At 47.4% G+C, this 27525-nt stretch overlaps 1 protein-coding gene across 3 annotated transcripts; it reads left to right on the forward strand.

Annotated features, from left to right (window-relative positions):
• Window positions 1-388: 388 nt before the first annotated feature.
• On the forward strand, window positions 389-27294 carry LOC100090361 (protein POLR1D). 3 transcript variants are annotated; one of them, XM_029048400.2, is made up of 3 exons: window positions 389-515; window positions 15202-15276; window positions 25931-27294. In XM_029048400.2, the coding sequence occupies exons 2-3, from the start codon at window positions 15260-15262 to the stop codon at window positions 26196-26198; spliced, it is 285 nt and encodes a 94-aa protein (XP_028904233.1). In that variant the 5' UTR covers window positions 389-515; window positions 15202-15259; the 3' UTR covers window positions 26199-27294. The 3 variants fall into 3 exon arrangements, with proteins under 3 accessions (XP_028904233.1, XP_028904232.1, XP_001519508.1); XM_029048399.1 differs by lacking the exon at window positions 389-515 and adding an exon at window positions 2812-2862; XM_001519458.4 differs by lacking the exon at window positions 389-515 and adding an exon at window positions 6784-6873.
• Window positions 27295-27525: the final 231 nt, after the last annotated feature.

Genomic DNA, 27525 nt, shown 5'->3' on the forward strand with positions numbered 1-27525 from the left:
CAATGAACTGTTTTGAGAGAAAAGACAGTCTCTGCAAACCAAGAAGGTAAGATCTGGTAATTCGGGTCCCGGCTAGATTTTACCGCCGTCCTCCCTCCCTGTCCCCCAAAAGATGGCAGGTCCCAGTCCACCAAACAAGGTATTGGGTCCCCCAAAATGGCACCGCAGCTGGAATCCGGTGAACTCCGGTGGCCCGATTTCAGTCCGGTGACCCAAGCACATACTAGCCCCCTAAGAAATAAGAGCCCATCTAGACTGGCCCGGGGAAAAGTTTAAGGTCACAGATGTTTTCTTCCTCCTGAACTCACAGTGTCCCCCACTACTTTTTCCTCCCCCCCCCGAGAACACGCTCGTCCTGCGCGGATCATTAGCAGCTCAGCACTAGACACCTAGCGACGCGTGCACATCTGCCTTCACAACTCTGCATATAAACTAAAGCACACGCAGCGAGCTACGACACGGATGGATTGAAGATCAGCCGGTGACTTAGAAGGACGACTCGGGCGGTGGAGAAGGTGTGACGTATTTTTTAAAAGATGCTTTGTGTCCACTGCTCTGGGCACTGCCTAGAAGGATGGTTTCTGAGTGACTTCCGCGGCGTCAGGAGCACTGGGGACGTGTCGGCAACCCCCTTCTCTTTCCACCCCCGGCCTAGGTGAGGGATGAAAAAGGTCAACAGACTGTGGGGGGAAGAGGAGGTTGGAGGAAAGGAAGAAGCCGTGGGAAGGGGTCGGCCCTTTGGTTCGCTCTCTACTGGTATTTCTCTTGAGTTTTCCCAAGCACTTAGTGCTCTGCACAGAGTGAGCACTCAGGAAAGACCAGTGATTCACTCAGTCACATTTATTGAGCGCTTACTGTGTGCCGAGCATTGTACTAGGCACTTGGAAAGTACAATTGGGCGACAAATGAGGACACTGGGTGACAATGTCCACTCTGCAATGGGCTGGGGTTTCTCTCTGGCCTCTGAGAACACACAAAGAAAAAAAAGGAAGGCTCTTTCCCCCTTCCCAACGGGCACCGCAACAAGCCATCGACATCACGGGGCATGTTGGCGGCAAGACCAAGTCGGGTCTCCGTGCCCGCTTCGAGCCCCCGCGGGGAGAGCCCTTCTCCGTTTACCTGTATCTCCCAGGCGGGGCTGGGAAGATGGGGGGGGGGGCTACCTCTTTCCCCAATTTCGCAGGAGTAAAGGGGTGAAGGTGAGGAGAGGACGCCCCCCCCCAGGAGGTGGAGGTGTCCGGAGGGCTGGCAGGGTCTTTCCTGAGCGCTCACTCTGTGCAGAACACTGCCCATGGAGAGGTTCGGTGGGGAGGGAGGTGAGGGGCTCCCCTCGGTCAAGGAGAGAGGTGCCCTGGAGGAGGTGGGGGGCTCCCCTCTGCCCAAGGAGAGTGGCACGGGGGAGGGGGCTCCCCTCTGACCAAGGAGGGGTGCACTGGGGAGGAAAGTGAGGGTGCCTTCCTCTGCCCAAGGAGTGCCCTGGAGGGGGAGGTGGGGGGGCTCCCCTCTGCCCAAGGAGAGGTACACTGGAGAGGGAATTGGGGGTGCCCCCCTCTGCCCAAGGAGGGGTGCACTGGGGAGGAAGGTGGGGGGGTTTCCCTCTGCCCAAGGAAGCGTGCACTGGAGGAGGAGGTGGGGGTGCTCCTCTCTGCCCAAGAAGGAGTGCACAGGAGGGAGAGGTGGGGGGGCTCCCCTCTGTCCAAGGAGAAGGGCCCGGGGAGGGGAAAGTGTGCCCCTGTGCCCAAGGAGAGGGGCGCAGGGAGGGGGAAGAAGGGGTGCTCCTCTCTGCCCAAGAAGGAGTGCACTGGAGAGAGAGGTTGGGGGGGGGGCTCCCCTCTGCCCATGGAGAGGGGCACTGGGGGGGGGGGTGGGGGAGCACCACTCTGCCCAAGAAGAAGTGCACTGGAGGGAGAGGTGGGGGGGCTCTCCTGTGCCCAAGGAGAGGGGCATTGGAAAGGGAGGTGGGGGTGCTCCTCTCTGCCCAAGGAGAGGGGCACTGGAGGGAGAAGTGGGGGTGCTCCCCTGGGCCCAAGAAGGAGTGCACAAGAGGGTGAGGTGGGGGTGCTCCCTTCTGCCCAAGGAGAGGGGCAGGGGGAGGAGGAAGTGGGGGTGCGCCCCTGTACCCAAGAAGAGGGGCACTGGAGAGGTGGGGGTGCTCCCCTGTGCCCAAGGAGAGGGGCACGGGGAGGGGGAGGGGGTGCTCCCCTGGGCCCAAGAAGGAGTGCACAAGAGGGAGAGGTGGCGGGGCTCCCTTCTGCCCAAGGAGAGGGCCAGGGGGAGGAGGAAGTGGGGGTGCGCCCCTGTGCCTAAGGAGAGGGGCACTGAAGAGGGAGGTGGGGGTGCTCCCCTGTGCCCAAGGAGAGGGGCACGGGGAGGGGGAAGGGGGGGGCGCTCCTATGCCCAAGGAGAGGAGGAAGGGGAGAAGGGGGGCTTGTGTGCAGAAGGCGAGGCTCACGAGGGCAGCAGTCCCTCCTGAGGGGTCAGAGGTCGGGGCAGCTGGTGGGGCGCGGAGTTACTCACCGGGGGGGCGGGGATGGGAGGTGTCCCTCCTCCTCCTCCTTCTTCTTCTTCTTCTTTTTTTCTTCTTCTTCTCCTCCTCCTCCTCCTCCTCCTCCGCGCCGGCTTCCCGGCCAGCGCCCAACTCCGGCCGCGCTTCCCCGGCCGCCTCAACCGCCCCCGCCGCCCCGCCCCCCCTCCGGGCTCGGCCAATGAGGGCGGCCCGCGGGCCGGAGGGGGCGGGGCCTCGGGCGGCTCCGCCAATCCCGGCCCGGGAGGGGCGGGAACCGGCCCCAGGCCACGCCCCCCGGCCGGGGCTGCCCCCCACACTCGCCTGATGCCCCCGGAGCGTACTGAGCGTCGCCGGGGGTGAGAACGACGAGGGTATTTCTTACTAATAATAATCACGTTGGTATTCGTTAAGCGCTTACTAGGTGCCGAGCACTGCTCTAAGCGCTTCGCACCTACTAAGCGCCTCGCCCATCCCTGCCGGAGAGGAGCAGCGTGGCTCAGTGGAAAGAGCCCGGGCTGGGGAGTCGCAGGTTATGGGTTCGAATCCCGACCCTGCCCCTTGTCAGCTGGGGGACCGGGGGCAAGTCACTTCCCTTCTCTGGGCCTCAGTTCCTTCCTCTGGAAAATGGGGATTAACTGGGAGCCTCCCCGGGGGGACAACCTGATGACCCTGGATCTCCCCCAGCGCTTAGAACGGTGCTCAGCACATAGTAAGCGCTTAACAAATACCAACATTATTATTATCATGGTTCAGTGGAAAGAGGCTGGGCTTTGGAGTCAGAGGCCATGAGTTCGAATCCCACCTCTGCCACTTGTCAGCTGGGTGACTGTGGGCGAGTCACTTCCCTTCTCTGGGCCTCAGTTCCCTCATCTGTAAAATGGGGATGAAGACTGTGAGCCCCACGTGGGACAACCCGATTCCCCTGTGTCTACCCCAGCGCTCAGAACAGAGCTCTGCGCATAGTGAGCGCTTAACAAATACCAACATTATTATTATTATTACAGGGTAATCAGGTTGTCCCCATTTGACAGATGAGATCACTGAGGCCCAGAGAAGCGAAGTGACGCGCCCAAAGTTCATTCATTCAATAGTATTTATTGAGCGCTTACTATGTGCAGAGCACTAGACTAAGCGCTTGGAATGGACAAGTCGGCAACAGATAGAGACGGTCCCGGCCCTTTGATGGGTTTACAGAGTCACACAGCTCACAAGGGGCGGAGGCGGAATTAGAACCCATGACCTCTGACTCCTAAAGCCGAGCTCTTTCCACTGAGCCACGCTGCTTCTTAAGCAATTACTATGCGCCAAGCGCTGTTCTAAGCGCTTTATGGTATTTGTTCATCGATCCTGGTATTTATTAAGTGTTTACTATGTGCCGGGCACTGTTCTAAGCGCTTTATGGTATTTGTTCATCGATCCTGGTATTTATTAAGTGCTTACTATGTGCCGGGCACTGTTCTAAGCGCTTGATGGTATTTGTTCATCGATTCTGGTATTTATTAAGTGTTTACTATGTGCCGGGCACTGTTCTAAGCGCTTTATGGTATTTGTTCATCGATCCTGGTATTTATTAAGTGTTTACTATGTGCCGGGCACTGTTCTAAGCGCTTGATGGTATTTGTTCATCGATTCTGGTATTTATTAAGTGTTTACTATGTGCCGGGCACTGTTCTAATAATGTTGGTATTTGTTAAGCGCTTACTATGTGCAGAGCACTGTTCTAAGCGCTGGGGGAGATACAGGGGAATCAGGTTGTCCCACGTGAGGCTCACAGTCTTAATCCCAATTTTACAGACGAGGTAACTGAGGCACCGAGAAGTCAAGTGACTTGCCCAAAGTCACACAGCTGACAAGTGGCCGAGGCGGCATTCGAACCCATGCCCTCTGACTCCCAAGCCCGTGCTCTTTCCACTGAGCCACACTGCTTCTCTAAGCGCTTAGTGTTAATAATAATAATGTTGGTATTTGTTAAGCGCTTACTATGTGCCGAGCACTGTTCTAAGCGCTGGGGTAGAGACAGGGGAATCAGGTTATCCCACGTGGGGCTCCCAGTCTTCATCCCCATTTTACAGATGAGGTAACTGAGGCCCAGAGAAGTGAAGTGACTTGCCCAAAGTCACACAGCTGACAAGTGGCAGAGCTGAGGTTCGAACCCATGACCTCTGACTCCAAAGCCCGTGCTGTTTCCAGTGAGCCACACTGCTTCTTGACGCTGTTTAGTGCCATTGTTCTTGTCTGTCCGTCTCCCCCGATTAGACTGTAAGCCCGTCAAACGGCAGGGACTGTCTCTATCTGTTGCCGACTTGTTCATCCCAAGCGCTTAGTACAGTGCTCTGCACATAGTAAGCGCTCAATAAATACTATTGAATGAATGAATGAATGCTTCTCTCCTGGAATTTATTAAGTGTTTACTATGTGCCGGGCACTGTTCTAAGCGCTTTATGGTATGTGTTCATCGATCCTGGTATTTATTAAGTGTTTACTATGTGCCGGGCACTGTTCTAAGCGCTTTATGGTATGTGTTCATCGATCCTGGTATTTATTAAGTGTTTACTATGTGCCGGGCACTGTTCTAAGCGCTTTATGGTATTTGTTCATTAATCCTCATATTCTTTAAGCTCTTACTATGTGCCAGGCACTTGGTCTAGTGTTCTGCACTGAGGAAACGCTCAATAAATACGATTGAATAAATGATTGGTCTCTCGGTTGCCGAATGGTACATTCCAAGCGCTTGGTCCAGTGCTCTGCACATAGTGAGCACTCAATAAATACGATTGAGTGAATGAATGAAAGATCTCTATCGGTTGTCGAATGGTCCATTCCAAGCGCTTAGGACAGTGCTCTGCACATAGTGAGCGCTCAATAAATACAATTGAGGGAATGAATGAATGAATGAATGGTCTCTATCAGTTGCCGAAAGGTCCATTCCAAGTGCTAAGGACAGTGCTCTGCACATAGTGAGCGTTCAATAAATACAATTGAGGGAATGAATGAATGAATGAATGGTCTCTATCGGTTGCCGAATGGTCCATTCTAAGTGCTTAGGACAGTGCTCTGCACATAGTGAGTGCTCAATAAATACTATTGAATGAATGAATGACTGAGTGAATGAATGAATACTATTGAATGAATGACGGAGTGACTGACTGACTGAATGAATGAATGACTACTATTGAATGAATGACTACTATTGAATGAATGACTGAGCGAATGAATGAATACTATTGAACGAATCAATGACTGAGCGAATGAATGAATACTATTGAATGAATGACTGACTGAATACTATTGAATGAATGAATGAATGAGCGAATGACTACTATTGAATGAATGACTGAGTGAATGAATGAACACTATTGAATGGATGAATACTATTGAATGAATGAATGAATGACAGGGTGAATGAATGAATACTATCGAATGAATGAATGACAGTGACTGAGCGAATGACTACTATTGAATGAATGACTGAGTGAATGAATGAATACTATCGAATGAATGAATGACAGAGTGAGTGAGTGAGTGAATGACTACTATTGAATGAATGACTGAGTGATTGAATGAATACTATCGAATGAATGAATGATGGAGTGAGTGAGTGAATGAATGAATGACTGTGATAGAATGAATACTATTGAATGAATGACGGAGTGCGTGAGCGAATGAGTGAATACAATTGAATGAATGACTGAGTGAATGAATGAATGAATACTATTGAATGAATGACGGAGTGAATGAATGAATACTATCGAAGGAATGAATGACGGAGTGAGTGAGCGAATGAATAAATACGATTGAATGAATGACTGTGATTGAATGAATACTATTGAATGAATGAATGATGGAGTGCGTGAGCAAATGAATGAATACTATTGAATGAGTGATTGAATGAATACTATCGAATGAATGAATGGCGGAGTGCGTGAGCGAATGAGCGAATACTATTGAATGAATGATTCATTCATTCATTCATTCAATAGTATTTACTGAGCGCTTACTATGGGCAGAGCACTGGACTAAGCGCTTGGGATGAACAAGTCGGCCACAGCTAGAGACGGTCCCTGCCGTTGGACGGGCTTACGGTCTAATCGGGGATGACTGAGTGAATGAATGAATACTATCGAATGAATGAATGACGGAGTGAGTGAGTGAATGACGGGGGGGCGGGGCGAAGGCTGGGCAGGCGGGACAGGAAGGCGCCGCCCCCCTCGGCCGGGTCCTCGGCGCCGCCGCGGCTCCTCCTCCTCCTCCGCCGCCACGGGGCCGCTCCCGGGGGCCGCCCGCGCCGCCGCCTGAGGAGCCTCGAGGCCGCCGCCCCCCTCCCGGCCCCCGCGCCCCGCCATGGCGGAAGACGAGGAGCTGGAGAGGTAATGGCGGCCCAGGCGGACAACAGGCCGCGCGCCGCGGGCACCCGCACGCCGGGATGGGGGGGGGGAAACGGGCGGAAGGGGCGGGGCTAGGGGAAGGGCGGGGTCTGATTGGTGCGGGGGCTTCTTTGGGGCGGGGCTGGGGGTGTGGCCTCCGTTGGGACCAATAAGAGGGCGAGGTCTGATGTGGGCGGGGCTGGGGGAAGGGTGGGGCCTGATGTGGGCGGGGTCGGGAAAGAGGGCGAGGCGTGATCTGGGCGGGTCCAATAAGAGGGCGAGGCGTGATCTGGGCGGGTCCAATAGGAGGGTGAGGCCTGATCTGGGCGGGGCCAATGGGAGGGTGAGGCCTGATCAGGGTGGGGCCAGTAGGAGGGTGAGGCCTGATCTGGGGGGCGGGGGCAATGAGGGTGAGGCCTGCTCTGGATGGGGCGAGTGAGAGCGTGAGGCCTGATCTGGGTGGGGCCAATAGGAGGGTGAGGCCTGATCAGGGTGGGACCAATAGGAGGGTGAGGCTTTCTCTGGGAGGGGCCAATAGGGTGAGGCCTGATCAGGGCGGGGCCAATAGGAGGGTGAGGCCTGCACTGGGTGGGGCCAATAGGAGGGTGAGGCTTTCTCTGGGAGGGGCCAATAGGGTGAGGCCTGATCAGGGCGGGGCCAATAGGAGGGTGAGGCCTGCTCTGGGTGGGCCCAATAGGAGGGTGAGGCCTGATCTGGGCGGGGCCAATGAGAGGGTGAGGCCTGATCTGGGCGGGGCCAATGAGAGGGTGAGGCCTGATCTGGGCGGGGCCAATAGGAGGCTGAGGCCTGATCTGGATGGGGCTCTGCACATAGTAACTGCTCAATAAATACTATTGAATGAATGAATGAATACATTGGATTGAGCAAATCCATTGGGACTCTTCAAGAAGCCTTAGGCAAGCTCATGAATCTTAATAATAATAATGATGTTGGTATTTAAGCGCTTACTCTGTGCTAAGCGCTGGGGGAGTTACAGGGAAATCAGGTTGTCCCATGTGATGCTCACAGGCTTCATCCCCATTTTACTGATGAGGGAACTGAGGCGCAGAGAAGTGAAGTGACTTGCCCACAGTCACCCAGCTGACAAGGGGCAGAGCCGGGAGTCGAACCCATGACCCCTGACTCCGAAGCCCAGACTCTTGCCACTGAGCCACGCTGCTTCCCGCTTTAATCACTTGATATTCACCCCCGCTCTCAGCCCCACAGCACGTCTGTATCTGACATTTATTTTAATGTCTGTCTTCCCCTTTAGATTGTGAGCTCCTTGAGGACAGGAATAATGTCTGCCAACTCTGGCGTACGGCATTTTCCCAAGAGCTGCGTGCAGTGCTCTGCGCACAGTAAATGCTCAATAAATACCATAAGTGATTGATTGACAGCATAGTGCCATTGTTATGCAGTAGCGCCGTGACCTGGTCCGTGGCTCAGTGAAAAGAACACGGGCTTGGGAGTCGGAGGTCCTGGGTTCGAGTTCCGGCTCTGCCACTTGTCAGCTGCGTGACCGTGGGCAAGTCACTTCACTTCTCTGCGCCTCAGTTACCTCATCTGGAAAATGGGGATGAAGACTGTGAGCCTCACGTGGGACAAGCTGATGACCCTGTATCTATCCCAGCGCTTAGAACAGTGCTCTGCACATAGTAAGCGCTTAACAAGTAACAACATTAAGCCGTTGATGCCTTTGCCGCCCATATAAGTCAACTGTTTTCAGGATTGTTGCTGGGTCTGTCCACCCCTCCCAATGCTCTATTTGGTTCTTCAGTCAAAAACCCTCCCTGATGACGACAGAGCTTTAGTGGGCCCGCCTTCTCCTTACAGAACTGGACCTATAATAATAATAATAGTATTTGTTAAGCACCTAGTATGTTCCAGGTGCTATACTTAGCGCTGGGGTGGATACAGTCCAGGTCTCCCCGTTCCCAGAGGCGGCTCTTTCCGCGGGACCGACAGCACGCTCTTCAACTGCCCCAATTTTATTCATTCATTCACTCAATAGTATTTATTGAGCGCTTACTATGTGCAGAGCACTGTACTAAGCGCTTGGAATGGACAAATCAGTAACAGATAGAGACAGTCCCTGCCCTTTGACGGGCTTACAGTCTAATCGGGGGAGACAGACAAGAGCAATGGCAACAGAGAGGGACCTGAAGTTGTTCACACTTTTGCTGCTATACCTGGAGTCACTGCAGAAGGGATTGAAACTTTCATCGCGGTTACGGTGTATGACACAGTGGGCTTCCTCGCCGAGCAAGAGACGTTATCTCCCTTTGCCAATCTGAGTCCAGATGGGCCCATCTAGGAGATAACTGTTTTCCAGGCAACCATTAAGATTGCACACACCGATGGCGGGCCCTCCCAGACTATTTGATGAGGGTGACTCAGAGATCAGAGAGCTTTCTGCCACAAGAGGAGCAATGATGCAGGCTGAAGCTCCCAGCCAAAGGCATGACTACTGTCGCCAAGATCCTGGGATTCAGGTGCAATTAGAGAACAAGCGATGGGAGCCAAGATGAGGCACGGCCCCTCCGATTACCTTTCGGAAGAATCTCTGTGAACTCCTGCACAGTGTAACACTGCCCTGTGGGAGAGTACAGCTGAGCCACTTTCATCGTAGACAAGATGAAATGACACACTTATTCTTCGAGGTGAGAGCCTTGGAAAAAACAGAGGATTTACCTCCCTCAAAACCATAAAAATAGGCCCCTGGTTCTGCTGGCATTTCTGCCCAGATTTACCAGCAGGGAAGCCATGTCTACGTCTGCCCAAGTTTTTCCTGCATATGTGAAATGCCAAGGAAATGCCCCAGGACTTCAAATATTCATTTATTCATTCATTCCATCGTATTTATTAAGCGCGTACTGTGTGCAGAGCAAATATACACTACCCTTATACCCCTCTGCCAGGAGAAAGGTGTAAAGGCTAACTGTTAAAATAGCTAGTTTGGTATTTAGCTGTTTTCCATTGCTGGTAAAATTCTCTGCAGTGAAGAATTTTTTTTTTTCCATGGTATTTTCTAAGCACTTACTGTGTGCCAGGCACAGTTAACCATGTGCTGGTTTTAGATTAAAACAGGCCAGAGAATATCTGTGTTGCTTATCAGGAACCATCTGTGGAACAACCTTAAGACGTGTGGGTGGGATCTGTCCACCTTGGTTCAGACTTGGCTTTTGGTAGCTGTGAAATAATATTCAGTGTCATAAAAAGCCCGTCAAGGTTCCGAGCAACTCCATGATTTTCTGGCAGATGATGTCAGATATGAAGGTGGACTGAACTCCTTCTTAAGCACCAGTGGAGTAAAATAGGGTTGCCTAACATGTATAGATTTTCATAAAAATAGACCATCAAATCAAGAAGGCCAGCAGGTCCTTTTGGAGACAGACCAAAAATGTACAGAGCAGTTCCAAATTCAACCATTTATAGTTGTTTGCAAGACCTAATAGACCTATCATAGATTTAATCACAACTGTGATATATGTTAAGCACTTACTATGTGCCAGGCACTGTACTAAGCAGGGGAATAGAAAGAGTCAGGTGAGACACAGTCTCTGTTCCACATCATGGGGCTCCCAGTGTAAGCAAGAGGGAGAATGGGTATTTAATTGCCATTTTACAGTTGAGAAAACAGCCATAGAGAAGTTGAGTGACTTGCCCAAGGTCACACAGCAGGCAAGTGGCAGAGCAGGGATTAGAACCCAGGTTCTCTGACTCCCTTTCATCTAACTTCTTGAGCAGTTTCATCGATATCACCTATGTGTAATAATTAATAATAATGCCTAGAACAGATGATAAACAAGAAGATCTTGGAATGCAGTTAATCCACCCAGACCAATGAGGAAAGTAGATGGGCAGCAGGAGCTTAGGGTAGACTGAAGTGTATGGGGAGGAGCAGGGGGAAGAAACCAGGCAGAGTGTGTCTGTTTATTGTTATAGGGTACTCACCCAAGTGCTTAGTACAGTGCTTTGCACACAGTAATCACTAAATAAATATGATTGACTGGGAAAACAAAAAAGATACAATCAATCATATTTATTGAGTGCTTACTGTGTGCAGAGCACTAAACTGTGATCTTGGGAAAGTAAAATAAAACAGAATTGGTACAGTGAAGTGCCCCCTGATTTTTTTTTTAACCACTTTATGTCAAGCACTGTGCTAAGTGCTGGGGTGGATAGAGAACAATCTGATCTGACACTGCCCAAGGGCGAGATCCAGTATTTAATCCCCACTTTAGACATTAGGAAATTGAGTCCCGTGGAGGGTATTTGACTTGCCAAGGCCACACAGCATCCCAGTGGAGGAACCAGGAATAGAACCCAGGTCTCCTGACTTCCAACGTTGTGCTCTTTCCCCAAGGCTAAACAGCTTCTAATCACATGAAAGTTAAACTCAGCGTAGCTTCCTTGTGTTCCAGAAAGAAACAACATCAGCAGACAGATTAGCCTGGGTTTGCATTCACTCGATCAATCAGTCAACGGTTTTTATTGAGCGCTTGCTATATTCAGAGCCGCGTACTAAGTGCTTGGGAGAGTACCGTACATACCGTAAAATAGATTTGGTAATTACCGTATTAAGCCCTTATCTAGTGCCAAGCATGATTCTAAGCTCAGGGGTAGATACTGAGTAATCAGGTTGGACACAGTCCCTTGACCCATTGGGGATTCACAGTCTAGGTCAGCGGGGATAGGATTTAATCTCCATTTTATAGAAGAGGCAACTGAGGCAAAGAGAGGTTAAGTGACTTGCCCTCCCAGCAGACAAGTGGTGGAACTGGGATTGGGACCTAGGTCCTCTGACTCCCAGGCCTGGGCTCTTCCCCCTGACCGTTCCTAGCCTCAAAGAGTTTACAACCGAGTCAGGGAGATAGGCATTAAAATAAATAACAGATGGGGGAATGGCTGAGAAAAAAGGATAGGGACTTAAATACTGTAAGCCTGACTCTCAGAGCAGATATTCTGGGGAGGTAGGAATTCCAAAAGGGCAGAATAAAAGCTATATGGCAGCATAGGTGGCAGATGTGACAGTTGAGTGTGGAAAGAATGGTCGGTTGTGCTGGACTCTTCAGTCACACCTACACACGGTGGAAATCTCCCCATCAAGAGTGTAATCCTAAAACCGGAAGGACAGCTCTATCTGGGAGAGAATGAGAGGCTGCGTAACTAGTTGAAACCTGCAAAGACTTTTATGGGGACCTTAAGATCTTGGCTTTCTCTTCTCTTTATCGGCTTCTTTCTGTTTCAGTCACTGTCTCTCTCAGTTGGTGAATTAATACGAGCCTGCCTCCCTCAAAATTTTCCCTGCGGGATCAGCCAAAAGTGGGGTTTTCTTAAACTGCTTCCTAACGTCACTCAGTGCTGGAAACAGTATCAGCTGTGTCCTATCTGATTATCCTGTATGTCTCCTGGCGTTTAGTACAGTATTGGGAACTTAGAAAGCGCTTAACAAATATATTACAGACTAGACCCAGTCCCTGTCCCTGTCCTCAGAAGGGGTCCACAGTCTAAGGGGAAGGGAAGAATAGAGTTTTAATTCTCATTTTTACAGATGAGGAAGCAGAGGTGCAGAAAAGTTAAGTGACCCGCCCACAGGCACAAACAGCAGGCAACTGGCAGAGCCAGAGCTAGGACCCTGATCTCCTCTTTCCCTGCCCTGTGCTCCTTCTGATAGGCCATGCTGCCTTCCCTTACAGAAAGAAGTCACTTTTCAGTGGTGGGATGTTAATTTGACTTCAATTGGCAGTTCTGGGCACCTCGGTATTTTAAAAAATAAATATATTTGAAGAGGAAATACGGCGATATGGAATATTTAAAACCGCGACAAGCTTTCCATTATCTTCATTTTCCTCTTTCCCTCCTCATCCCTTTGGCCTCTTCCTCCCTCTAGCTTCCCCCTCCTTGGTTTCTAGAGTAATTTAGAATTATTTGGGGGAATCAGACACAGAGACCCACTGGGGTAGATAGCTTGTTTCCTAGCAGATTACTACAGTCTCGTCATGTCTGAAGGAAACCGTTTCAGGAGGCCGACGGGACTTTCTGGTGAATAGGCCGTCCTCGGGGCGGAGATCCAAGGAGTCTGAAGCATTGTGTGCAACAATCTGCAGATCATTCGTATGAAATAAAGCTCTTTCGGATTAAGGCAGTGATTTACAAACCAAGCTTGTGGTGAGGTGGTTTTTGTGGATATGGCATGCTTGTCTTGTCAAAGGATGGTGTGCCAAACCTTTTCAGCCCTGGAGAAAAGAATGCCAAAGATACGCAATGCTAACTCTGCCGAGACTTTCCACTGAAGGATTTTGGGGTTTTTTTCAGCTTCGATTATGAATTTCGAAAAACACATGAACAGAAATCATTTGACTTCTGGTGGCGTTTTACCCTTTTTTGCTGCTCTTTTGCCTTCTGCCATATTTTCTGTCATTCATTCCAGCAGCTGCCATCTTAGCTTTTCTTTACTCTTTGTTATTGACTCCCTCCCATTCACATCTCTCTAGACTTTAAATCCTTTATTCAGTTTTCCTTTCATCTGTGGGTTGTTGTGTTTTTCAAAGCATTTGAGTCTTAAAGAGATAGTACTGTGTTTATCGGACCGAGAGAATCCTGCTAGTTATAATAGAAGGGTTGGCCCCCTGGATTTTGGGCCTGTATTCTTTTTCAACTGGCCCTTCCTTAGAATATGTTTCTTTTTAGACATAGAAATTAGTAATTGGCACAGAGTGAACCTTCCAAAACACTCGTGTGTGACTGCCTTTTGACATCTCTCTGGTTTTACCAATTTAGGTGCCTCCTCTTAGTATTTTCAATGGAATTTCCTCATCCAGAAATTATTTTTAAAACATGTCCAGTACTGTGTTTTATAATTGCTTCTGGTGATGGCTTTTTTTATCTATTTTAAATGGTCAAGTGTTTCTTAGCAACTTCTGTCAGAACAAGCCTGACCAGGAATTATCCAAACTGGCAGCAATGTGGAAGAAGTTAACCCTCCTCTTGAAGAGCCCCAATTTACTACAAAAGAATCATTTGGGACAGTGAAAGAATCAAGTTCCCTAATTCTTGGTTGTGGACAATAAAGTGTTGTTTGTTTCTAAATATGAAAGCATGTCAAGATTTCCATTCGGCTTGGCTTGGTCCAGGTGAAATATGTGTATGCTAATCCATGTCTACATCCCGTTTTCCTCCTTTGTCCTGTCTATAAATTGTTTTAATGTGTGTCTTCTCAAGACTGTAAGCTCCTTGAGGGCGGGCACCATGTCTACTAATTGTATTGTACTCTCCAGTTCACCTAAATGCAATCAATAGCCTTTTCTAGGCCTATCTGTGAGGGCATCAGGTCAGCATGCAGTGTAATAAATTAATCAATAGTGTTTATTGAATGCTCACTTGCACAGAGCAGGGAAGCAGCGTGGCCTAGTGGAAAGAACACAGGAGTGTTAGGATGTGGGTTCTAATCCCGGCTCCACCACATGTCTGCTGTGTGACCTTGGGCAAATCACTTTACTCTCTGTGCCTCAGTTACCATGTCTGTAAAATGGGGATTCAGACTGCCAAGAGGGACAGGGACTGTGTCTGACCTGATTAGCTTGTATCGACCCCAGTGTTTAGAACAGTGCCTGACACATAGTAAGCGCTTAACAAATACCACAGTTATTATTAATTATGAAATCACGTGGCCATTTTGTGACAGTCCACCCAATTCTGTCCAAACCTAAAGCATTTCTCCATGAGACCTCAACCCCTTCCACCCTCTACAGTTGGCCCAAATCCTTCTTTCCTTCTCCATGTCTGGTATTTTTATTCTAAATGCCCACATTTCTTCCCCCTTGGCCCCTACCACCAAGTTCAGCAGCGAAGAATAATCAGGTTAGACACAGCCCCCATCCCAAACGGGACTCATAGTCCAAGTGGGAGGGAGAATAGGTATTTCCTCTCCATTTTACAGATCAGGAAATGGACATTGAGAAGTTGAGTGACTTGTCCAGGGTCTCCCAGCTGGCAAGTGACAGAGCCAGGATTAGAACCCAGGTCTCCTGAGTCCCAGACCCATGCTCTTTCTGCTAGGTTACTCAAAGATGTATCCTTCGTCCTTCAATCATTTAGGTGTGAAGGTGGCATGAGGTGTCCGGACCTGAATCCGAACCAGAGCGGAGATAGGGCAGCTGAAACCAGGCTGACAGTGCAGTCTAGTAACACAGTGTAATGGCAGGCAACCGGCCACCCTATTTTTGCCCCCTTAAAGCCCATATATCGCCCCGATTTCTGAACCGCCAACTTTAAAATCTGGTGGGTGGATGTGTTTTTCATATCTTCTCTTTTGTTCATACCTAGGAAAGCAGTAGAAGAACTTCTCAAGGAGGCAAAGCGTGGGAAAACCAGAGCTGAAACAATGGGACCAATGGGATGGTAAGTTGTCAACAAACCCCAAGGAAATGAGCAAATATTTGCATATTAGAATATATGAAGAACAATTGTTCAGTTTTGTAACCACTCATGTTGGAGTGCCTCAGAATTCTATCAGTGTTAATTACACAACACTTCAGTCAACCAGTGGTATTTACTGAGTGCTGAGTTAATGAATTGAGCGCTTAGGAGGGTGTCCCAGAAGCAAAACCACTTCTTCAAGATCATTCAATCATGTTTATTGAGCGCTTGGGAGAGTACAATATAACAGACTTGGTGAACTCATTCCCTGCCCACAAAGAGCTTATATCTAATCTATATATGGCAGACATTAATATAAATAAATTACAGATAGGTACATAAAGTCCTGTGTGGCTGAGGGTGAATAAAATGTAGAGATCCAAATGCAAGGGTGATGCAGAAGGTAGAGGGAGCCGAGGAACTGAAGGCTTAGTAAGAGAAAGCCTCTTAGAGAAACTGTGATTTTAATAATGTTACAAAGGTGGAGAGAGTGATTGTCGGTCGGATATGAAGGGAGTGGGATTTCCAGGCCAGAGGCAGGAGGTGGGCGAGGAGTCGGTGGCGAGAGAGGTACAGTGATTACACTAATGGGGCAAATTAAATTTCAGAGAGACAAAACGTTTTTCCAGACTTCTAAATAACCAAAGAATTTAAGAGTTTGAAGAGTTTCCTTTCCATCTAGATAACTTGCCCAGAATTTAAAGCTTCGAATTCACGAGGGGGTAATGTGTTAACACAGCAGGCATTCGTATGTATGTCCTGAACAAATTGAGGAAGCACCATGGGGCTGCCCCATCGGGCAAGCAGGAAACCGCATCCTAAACCTCGTTCAACCAGCGAAAACCCTCGGTCTGCTGTCCATCTGGGGCCTTGGGATGCTGTGGCCAACATGGTCACAATGCAGACCCTCAGTTCAGCACCAGTGGCCCTTGGGACATCGGGCAGGGTGAGAGTGTCACCGGTGACGTTGGAGTTCCGAACTGCTATTTAGGCTCAGCAAATCCTGAGAGTGTTGTTTGAGTGTGATGGAAAGTATGGAAGAAATAGAAGCCTACAGTTAGATTCTTTTAAAATAGTTTTTCAGCTGGAGAACATTTTTTTAAAATGGTATTTAAGTGCTACGGGCCAGGCACTGTACTAAGCCCTAGGGTAAAGATAAGAATAATCAGGTTGGACCACTGGGAGACCCTGGACAAGTCACTTAACTTCTCTGTGCCTGTACTAAGCGCTGCAGTAGATACCCAATAATCAGGTTGGACACAGTCCCTGTCCCAAATAGGGCTTCCAGTCTTGAATCCCCATTTTACAGATGTGGTAACCGAGGCATAGGGAAGTTAAGTTGGTAATTTTTCCCAAAAATGTCAACTTTAAAATGTCCACTTGGAACGATTGCTTGTGCTCTTCGAAATAGTGAAGTAATTTTCAAAATTCAGGTAATAATAATAATAATGGTGGTATTTATTAAGTACTTACTATGTGCCAGGCACTGTACTAAGCACTAGGGTAGAGACAAGAATAATCAAGTCAGACACAGTCCCTGTCCCAAATAGGACTCACAGGCCAAGTGAGAGGGAGAAAAGGTATTTCATCCCCATTTTACTGATCATGTAACAGGCAGACAGAAGTTAAGTGACCTGTTCAGAGTCTCCCAGCTGGCAAGTGGAAGAGCGGAGATTAGAACCCAGGTCTTCTGACCCCCACGCCCATGTTTCCAGTAGGGCACGCAAAGATGAGTTCTTAGTCCTTCAGTCATTTAGGTATTAAGTGATTAATGCTTTTACTTAGAATTTTTAGAAAATCAAAACTTGCTCATACTTTAATTTTTTTGTATGTTTTTAACAGTCTCACAGAGCTGTACTTCAGAACAGTGATATGATCGGAACTCCATCAGTATTTCATGGCCCTTAAGTTTGGTTGTGTTCATTTTTTTTTCATTCTATTTCTGAGCTGAATGGAGTTTGAGCTTTAGGTGCAGTTCTGGAATTAAAAGCTCCTCATTTATACCCCCTTATCTCAAACCCAAATACCTGACATACATTTTCCCTTCTAGGTCTAAGTAATAATAATAATGTTGGAATTTGTTAAGCGCTTACTATGTGCAGAGCACTGTTCTAAGTGCTGGGGTAGATAGAGGGTAATCAGGTTGTCCCACATGAGCCTCACAGTCTTCGTCCCCATTTTACAGATGAGGTCACTGAGGCACAGAGAAGTGAAGTGACTTGCCCACAGTCACACAGCTGACAAGTGGCAGAGCCGAGATTCGAACCCATGACCTCTGACTCCCAAGCCCTGGCTCTTTCCACTGAGCCACGCTGCTTCTCAGCATATTGACGGAATCTCTTCAAATGATTAAACCAGAGTAGAGATGCGCATCCCAGCCCCTGTGTGATCTAGCAGTTATAGCTGAAATGGGGATTAAGACTGTGGGCTCCATATGGGACAGGGACTGCGTCCTCCCCGATTTGTTTGTATCTACCCCAGAGTTTAGTACACTGCCTGACACATAGTAAGAGCTTAGCAAGTGCCATTATTATTATTATTATTATTAGCTGAGTAGCAAATAATCAATCAGTGGTATTTATTGAGTGTTTTTGGTACCCCAATTTAAGAATTTCAGAGATTATAATAGCATTGTTAAACACGATTCCTGCCTTCAGAGAGTTTACAGTTTAGTGGGGGAGACAGAAATTAAAATAAATTGCTTACATGGGAAATAAGAATATTAGGATATGTACACAAATGGAAATGTTTAAGGGATTCCAACTTAATTGCCTAGGCGATGCAGGAAGGAGGGAGAGTGATGATGATGATGATGATGATGATATTTGTTAAGCGCTTACTATGTGCCAAACAATATTTTAAGCGCTAGGGTATAAACAAGATTATCAGGTTGTCCCACATGGGGCTCAGTCTTAATCCCCATTTTACAGATGAGGTATCTGAGGCACAGAGAGGTGAAGTGACTTGCTTAAGGTCAGATAGCAGACAAATGGCGGAGCAGGGATTAGACCCCAAGACCTCTGACTCCCAAGCCCATGCTCTTTCCACTAAGCCAAGCTGCTTCTCTAAATGGGGTTGGGAAGACGAGAGGTAAGGCAGGGAAGGGTACCTCGAGGAATTAAGAAGCAGTGTGGAAAGAGTACGGGCTTGGGAGTCAGGAGACCTGGGTTCTAATTCCCCTCTGCCCTGCTGTGAGACCTTGGGTAAGTCACTTCACTGGGCCTCAGGAAAAGGGGGATTAAATGCCTGTTCTCACTCCTCTGAGATTGTGAACCCCAGGTAGGTAAGGGACTACGTCAGGTACGCATATATTATATCTACCCCAGTGCTTAGTACAGTACTCCGCACAAAGTGCTAGACAAATACCGCCCCGATCGTTATTGCTATTAGTTTGGTCCCTCTCACAGGATTCCTTCTCTTTACAGCAGATTTGTTCTGATTAATTCACAATAACCCTGTGGCACCACCTCCCCTTAGCACTTGTGTACCTTATTCCTGTCCTCTGCAAGTATGAGAAGCCTATCAAGGTCTGTGCCTCCCTGAACCTGAGTAAGGGGGAATTTGGATTAATTACTTACCACAGATTTCCCACTAGTTCTCCCTTTCTTCCTAGGCCTTATCAATCAATCAGTCAATCAATGGTATTTATTGGCCACTTGATATGTGCAGAGCAGTGAAATAAGCACTTGACCTATGCCTTGAATTATCTATTCTTGGTTTCACTACCATTACTTAGAGTTGGATGAGGCAAGTCCAATATGGAGGACTGGAAATATGTCCCCAGTCCCACCTTTAATGAGGCTAGTTTAGCCCATGACTTCTCTCCCTGGGGCCAAATCTGTTGCCCTTTCCCCTTTCTGTTCCTGCTCTCTTCTTCCTCCTCTTCTTCTCCCATGGACCTTTCCTCTCTGCCAATACCCCCTGGAGCCAGCCTGCAGGGCAAGTGTCTGTTTATTGTTATATTGTGCTTAGTACAGTGCTTTGCACATAGTAAGCACTCAATAAATAGAATCCACCGACTGCGGAGACCCAAATGGCGACACTTTTTACATACTTGCGTGTGTCTGCGGAGGTGCTGGTGCCAACCCCTAGAATGACGTGAGTTTTGGTCTAAAGCGAGGCAAATTAATTTTAAAGGAAAAATTTCTTATGTGAGCTTGAAAATTAAGATGCAGATAGCATTTCCATTCCAGTGTTTTTTCTTTTCCAGTGTAGTTATATTTCTCTCTGCTCTGGCAAAAAGTTACCTGCAGACTTCCATCTGGGATGTGATTTCTCCACCACATGAATGAGTAGTTTCCCATTTATTTTAACAAGAATAATAGATTTCCATCTCAGTTTGTGTGTTTTTTTCCCCCAAGGGGCCTTGATCTGTAGATCAAGAATTACCTAATTTTAGAATGTTTTTGCAGATAATTTTGAGGGGGGAAAATGACTACTGCTCTTGAAAAAGCAAATGCATTATTCTGCAGATCAACACCTAACAATGCAGATTGGTTACTTTGGGTGTGCATTTCAGCCACACAAAATGCCATAATAATCATTTTGAAAAGAGACCTCTTCTCTGTGTTTACTCACTTTCAGGCCATATATGAAAGGAGAAGAGAGCGGGCAGGAGTAGCGGGGAACTGGGAATGGGTGGAAATTAACTGGGAATGGGTGGGAACTGCAACCCTGCTCCTGAGGTCCTGCCTCTCTAAATAGTGAGGCTGGAGAGCCTTCTCTTGAGAGGGGAGGGAAAGCAGCAGCAGCATGGCCTACTGAGTAGAGCATGGACCTGCGAGTGAGAAGAACCTGGGTTCTAATTCCGGCTCCACCACTTGTCTGCCGCGTGATCTTGGGCAGACATTTCACTTCTCTATGCCTCAATTACCTCATCTGTAAAATGGTGATGAAAACTGTGAGTTCCATGTAGGATGTGGACTGTGTCCAACTTGATTAACTTGCATTTACCCCCAGCACTTAGTACAGCACTTGGCTCATAGTAAGTACTAACAAATATCATAAAATTAAGTGGAAAAAAAAGGAAGACAGAGAAAGAGTGGCAGAAAGAGAAAGAATGGCCCAGAGCCTGCTTTCTTGCCTACATTGGATTATTTCTAGATTCAAGCTGTAGCATGCCTCCATCCTCTGGATCTTTGGACAAATTTCCCGGAGTTAAAGGGCCAATCCATGAACATTAGAGTTGCTGTGTTCCATGGCTTGCTATTTAATTATGCTCTTTTGTTAAGTGCTTACTATGGATCAAAAGCACTGTTCTAAGCGCTGGGGAAGATAGAAGTTAAATCAGGTCAGATACAGTCCCTGTCCCATATGGAGCTTACAGTCTAAGTAGGAGGGAGGACAGGTATTGAATCCCCATTTTGCAGTTGAGGAAACTGAGGCACAGAGCAGTTAAGTGACTTGCCCAAGGTCACAAAGCAGGCAAGTGGCAGTGCCCAGGCCCCAACTCTTCCTATTAGGTCATGCTGCTTCCTGAGGCCTGGTGGAAAGACTCTTTTACTTCCATTTATCCCAGTCTTCTTTCTGCATTTCTACTTCAAGGCCCTGGAACACATGTTCATTCAGTTGTAATTATTTTTAACTCCGTATTATCCCCCTGGAGAAGGAGAATATTGTTGGCTTTTCCTCAGGAGAACGGAGCATGAAGTAGAAGGCCTTGGGGCTCTCGGAGCTCCTCTGTGACTTGCTTTTTAAAAATCACCAAGAGTGTTGTATGCGAGTGGATTTATTCCCTACGGGTGAGCTGGAGGCAAGCTCTAGTAACAGCAGCTATAGTAGTAATAGGATGTATTAAGTGCTTATTCTGGGCAAAACACTCTACTAAGCGCTGGAAAAACATACCAAGGTAAGAATTAGACATGGTCCCTGGCCACCAGGGCCTCGCAGGTGAATTCTCTCCCCCAGGGAGATGGCTGAGGTGGGATGAGTAGAGACTACGGAACTGAAGAAAATGAACGTCGGGTGCTCGACTTTCCCTTCCTCTAAAGGTAAAGTGACGCTCTGCCTCTGAAGCTGCTTGGATGTATTTCAGAGAGGGATCACTGGACAAGCTATTCTTGACAAGAGGGGCCCCGACGGGCTGAGATACCAGCTCAAACCTCCTCACGGTAGCAACCTGAGCGGCTCGCAGACATCAGTGGCTAAAGTGAGGGGCCTGCTCCGGCCACCTCAAAGGTCATTTTGCATTCCGCTCCTGTCAGATTGTAGGCCATCCGACCCTCAAAGCAAGTTAAATTGACGCCTCAGATCGTAGGGTCGGAGGATATGGTCATCCTTACCGGGAAAGCTGACAAAGGCCACAGGGCAGCAAGATTCTAGAAGAACAGAAAAATTAGCTTTTCCCTTTTCTTTTTTGGTTTTCAAGCAGAGTGGATTATCACAGACCTGGAAGCACAACAGCTCTGGAGCAATGCGGGAAGGGAGTCAGAAGACCTGGGTTCCAATGCCAGCTCTGCCACATACCTGCTGTGTGACCTTGGGCAAGGCACTTGACTTTTCTGGGCCACAGTTCCTTCACCTGCAGAATGGGGATTCAGTACCTGTTCTCCCTCTTACTTGGACATGGTTTCTATTTGGGACCTGATTATCATGTATCTAGTCTAGTGCTTTACATACAGTAAGTCCTTGACAGATACCACTATTATTAGTATTATCCTCATTATCATTATTTTAGGAGGACACTGACTTTGCTTCATTTACTACAGATGTTATTTTCGGGCTGTGGGTGAGATCAGAATTGTGAAAAGGGGTACACTGGAGGGAAACAGTGATGTGATTGGACAGAGGGTCACAGGAATGAGAGCAAAATCGAGATCGCAAGCGGGGAGGAGGTGGAGGCAGATGGTTCCGACAGGAACGAAGGCAGAGAGATGAGTTGATAGCACCTGGAGGGAGCCGTGGGGATCGAGTTTTTCGCTGGAGGAGGAAGACATGGACTCGCTCAAAGGCCGAGGAGAAGCAGCCAAAGGGGACTGAAAGGTTGGAGGGAGCAGTAAGGGAGGGGAGGTGAGAGGGAATCTTTTTAAGAAATGAACAGGGATGGGGTCCAAGATGCTTAGAGGGGGGTTAGGTTTTAAAAGGAGTCAGGAGACCCCTTTCGGAGACAGCTGGGAAGGAGGAGAATGTGTCTGCTGGGGCCCGGTACCTGCTGGTGACATTCCCGATGGCGCCTGGCGTGGCGGGGAGGGCAGCCCTGATTGAAGACAGTCTTCGCAAAGGTCGTGAAACTTAAGAGGCAGGATTTAAATGGGGCCAAGTGCTACGAATGCCACAGCCCAGCAAAGGACCAACTCTATGGCTGTCAATCAAACCAATCTTTTCAGCCGCGACCACCCCCGGGGATTCATTCATTCCTATTTACTGAGCACTTACTGTGGCAAAGCACTGTCCTAAGTCCTTGGGAAAGTACAAAACAACAATAAACAGACACATTCGCTGCCCACAGTGAGCTTACAGCCTACAAGGGGGAGACAAACATCAATACAAATAAATAAATTACAGATATATACATAAATGCTGGGGGGCTGGGAGTGGGGAAGAAAAAAGGGAGCAAGTCAGAGCAACACAGAAGGGAGTAGGAGACGAGGAAAAGGGCTACGTAGTCTGAGAAGGCCTTTTGGAGGAGATGTACCTTCAATAAGGATGATGGCAGCGGCGCTATTTGAATGCCACAACCACGCAAAAGCATTCTTCCTCCCACCCATCAAGTATGGAAATATAGATGGGGGCTTTCAATTTGTTCAGCATCCCTCAAAGACATTGGCTGTTTTTATTCTACGACAGAAGACCGTCTTTGGATGTGCATGTTGATGTCGGAACCATTGGTCCCTCAGCCCCCAGTTTCCCCCTCTCCCTACACACTCTCTCTCTCTCCTTGCTGGCTTTAACTTCAAACCAAATAGATTTTTATGTCTCTGTACTCAGTTCTCCTAAAGCAAGTGCTTTCTGCAACATGGTAAGCTCCTTTAGGGCAGAAATCTTCTATATTCTACTGTACACTCCCGAGGGCTTCGTACAGTGCTGTGCCCAGAGCAGGCACTCAGTAGACTGCAGCTAGGAAATTAGGGCTCATTCATCTGACAATGGGAGCCCTGTCTGAGCTTGGCAGGTTTTACTGTCCAACTGCTTATGCGTGTCCACACGACATCAGGATAGGTGAACACTGCTATGTCCACCCCAGTCATTAGTAAGCACTTAAATACCACAAATATTATTATTACAGTGCAAGTTTTCCTTGAAGTAGGATTCTGCAAGAACACCACCCCCATGTTCTGGGAGAATAGACTGTATTGGTTCTTTGTCAAAATCAATATCCATGCATCCTTCCCAGTGCCTAACAGGGTTTCACACACTTTAAGCGTATATTTTTATTGTTAATGGGGAGGAGGGGGAAGCAGGTGGGGAGGATGCATGTGTATGATTTGCCCTGACTCAAGAAGCATTTAGAGAATAATGATAAGTCCTCAGGCCCCCATCCGTGATAGTGAAGGACTGTATTTAGGCAGTGTTGCAGTTAAAATTCTCAGAGTTTCCTCCCTGTCCGTGCTTTGAATCTTCTAGACTGTAAACTCGTTATGGGCAGGGAACATGTCTGTATTGTACTCTTCTGAGCACATAATACATTGCTGTGCATATAGTAAATGCTCAATACTTGACTGATTTGTGTGGAGAGCACTTTCCTGTCTGGCCCACTCTGCTCCTGCCCTTTCCTATTTTCTCTCCCATCCTGAGTCACCTCTTAGGCTTCCACTGCCAGCTGCACAGAACGACACCCTCCCACATGCCTGCTGCTGCTAAGCGAATCCCCTTGCCCCCTGCCCAACTGGGTGAGGTTTGAATGGCATTGGATCGATAATCTGCCCCTGGCTGGCACCCAGCACTCCTTACTTCAGCTACCACCACCTCTCACTGACCTTCATTTGGGTTTGAGGAGGGTGGGGGGAGTCCTAGGCCAGTTATATAAAGGGCAGGTGGGTTTTGGGGGGGGTGGTGTTTCATGGTATTCATTAAGCACTTCCTATGTGGCAAGTCATCGTGCTAAGCATTGGAGTAGATACAAGTTAATCAGGTTAGGCACAATCCATTGTCCCACAAAGGGCTCACAGTCTTAATCCCCCTATTACAGATGAAGGAACTGAGGCACAGAAAAGTGAAGTGACTTGTCCAAGGTCACAGCAGACAAATGGCAGAACCGGGATTAGGACCCAGGTCCTTTTGACTCCCAGGCTCTATCCACTAGGCCACGCTGCGTCTTTTTCCATTTCGCTTGAAGACTGGCTAGATGGGAGCCAGCTTCTGGCAAGGGGGAGAGAGCGAGAGAGAAAGTGTGTTTGTGTGTGTGTGTGTAGTGTAGATGCTCAGTTATTAGACAGACCTAATAACAGTCACAAACAGTCCTTGTGTCACAGTCTGTGAGCCAGATACCTCATTCCCCTTTTCAGATGGGGAAACTGAAGCCCAAAGAAGTTAGGTTACGGAAGGTCACAGGTAGGCCAGAGGCAGAGTGGGGATTTAAACCTGGGTCTCCTGACTGCTTGCATCCTGGGGTCTTCCAATTCAACATATGATGCCTGGCTCTTCCTTTTTTTTTTCCTCTTCAGCTTTAATGAGTAAAGCAGCATGGCCTAGTGGGAGAGCATGGGCCTGGGAATCAGAGGACCTGAGTTCTAATCCCTCCTCCACTTGTTTACGGTGTGACCTTGGGCAAGTCACTAAACTTATCTGGGCCTCAGTTACCTCATCTGTAAAATAAGGATTAAGACAGTGAGCCCCATATGGGACAGGAACTGTGTCCAACCTGATTATCTTGCATCTACCCCAGCGCTTGTACAGTGCCTGGCACAGAGTAAGTGCTTAACATATACCCTTTTTTAAAAAAGCTAAAAACAAGGAAATAGGGCATCACTGGTCAACCGTTTCCTCCTTTGCTTGATGAGGTTATTTTACCCTAGGTACCATCACATCATCAACAATTTATGGGAAACAAAGCCCGGAGCCTGCTCAAGAAAACAAAAGCTTTTGAAAAGGATAGGCTACAGTTTAAAAAGTGGGAAACAGGAAATGCAGTGAGTTGGGAAGTCTACTGCTCTTAAGTGGAATTTTCATCATTTTTTAAAAATTATGTAATGAGTTAGAATACCATTTTTAGACCTACTAAATCACATTGCTTGATCATCCTGGAGGGACTCTGAATAATTTTTTTGTTTCTCCAAAGAATAAAGTATGAGTGTTCTACATGAACCACAAATTGTGATAGATTGGGAATTTTACTTAAGAATAAGATATTTAAAGATGCAGCTAATCGGACATGCACTTAATGTCGGTTTACAAGTATTTTGGACCAGATATGTCTTCCTGATTGCATTAATGTGCTGCAGTTTAAGGAATGCAGTTGTCCAGTCAGACTCAGAGATAAAAGCCAAAGGTCTTGAATGTTCTCTTTTTTTTTTCTTGGCCCATTTTACTCTAAGTTTACACTAGGTGGCATACAAGGAAAGCTGAAAGCATGAAGAAAGTGATAGTTTCTTTCGCTTCAAAAATTCAAAATGTCCAATTTTGGTATTTAGGTGTAGAAGATGTTTTGTGTTTGGAAGGTGCTTTGTCTCATGACTTTGTTTTTTGGGTTTTTCTGTAGGATGAAGTGCCCCCTCGCCGGTGCAAATAAAAGATTTCTGATCAACACAATTAAAAACACATTACCCTCCCAGAAAGAGCAAGACCACGAGCCGAAGAGAGACAATAAGGAGTCCCGATCGGGCAAGAAGGAGGAAGAAGAAAACCCAAAGAAACATAGAACTCATCCTTATAAGCCCAACATCCCTTCTCGGCAAAAGGTCTGCCCTTCTCCTCCCAGGAAGCGGAACAGCCAGGAGAAGTATGAAAAGCGATCTAACAAACGATGAAGAGGCAGTGAAGAGGAGACAAGACTGTTACCCACAATGAATTGCAATTCAGTTTTGAAGGGAGAGATGTTAAGCTTTTTTAAGTGAAGAAATTGTTTGGTGAGTCTCTGGCTGCAGGAAAAACATCCTGAGATGATTTTTATGACAGATGTGTTATTAAAGAGTCAGTTGGTGTTAAGTTCAAATGACTTTGTAATTCTTCCTCCTGAAAACAGACCTCGGGCCAATTCATCGTATTTCAGTTGTTGATTTTCCATCTCCAGTGGAAGTTAGTTTCAAAATCAGCAAATGGGTTTTTCCAGAGTTGAAGTGCGTAAGTACTGTATTTTAAAATATGGTCAGTTGAAGCCTGCCTAAGAAGAGCAAGGTGGGAATTTTTACATTCTGGATAGTTGATTTTCAGTTCAGACTTTTTAAAATGGAGAAGAGAAAAAGGTTAGCAGTCTCCTAGCCCTCAGACAGTTTTCAGTGCTCCAGCCCCTCTGACCAAGAAATAGATCGACGACAACAGGAGATCCATTTCTCGATGAAAATATTGGAGACTATTTCAAGTTGACATTAGAGCTAGTATTTAGGATGAATTATAGGAGACCCATCATTGGTTCAGCTTTTCTCCCTGTGCCCTCAGAACAATTCTCTGGAAATGATACAACTTTAAGGCATAAAATGCAAGAATTTTTTCTAGGTTCAGCTTTTTCTTCAGAAGACGTCTGAGGAGGAAACTGGAATGGCAGTTTAACCCTAACCCTCATCAGCTACAATCATCCTGCTTTGTTCACTGCTGGGAATTCTCATTCAGTGCTACAAGTTTTTCTTCTGAAAACTTAGTGTCACAGTGCAAGTTGTTCACAATCTTAAATCTCAGCCAAGTGTGTTTAGGCAATTTTCCAATTTTGCCGTATTTTTAATGATACAATTCTGAATGTCAGTATGAATTTACCAAAGTGCAGCCGCACAGAGAGCTAGATAATTGTGTTAATTTATGTTCAGTTGAAATGCCTTGACACTTCTATCGGAGATGGCTTCAAGTTTGAAAACTCTTTTTTGGATTCTTGTTTCAAAAGAGTAACAGTAAAGCTGAACCATGCCATTTGAATATGTTCCATATTTTCATTACTGAAACTTGGGCATGTTAACTAACCTAAAGAGCAGTGCGATTATGATTAATTTCATATCCACACAAAAACTCAGAGAAGTTGCTTCATCCATAATGACCACTGTCCATCAATTTTGAACAAAGACCAAATTAGAGGTAAAGAATGGCAGGTGAAATAATAATTCTGTTCTGGGAAAAAAAAGGCCATTTCTGAAACAAAGGTTCGTCAAA

This window comes from Ornithorhynchus anatinus, chromosome 20 (assembly GCF_004115215.2).
Source record: "Ornithorhynchus anatinus isolate Pmale09 chromosome 20, mOrnAna1.pri.v4, whole genome shotgun sequence".
NCBI lineage: Eukaryota > Metazoa > Chordata > Mammalia > Monotremata > Ornithorhynchidae > Ornithorhynchus > Ornithorhynchus anatinus.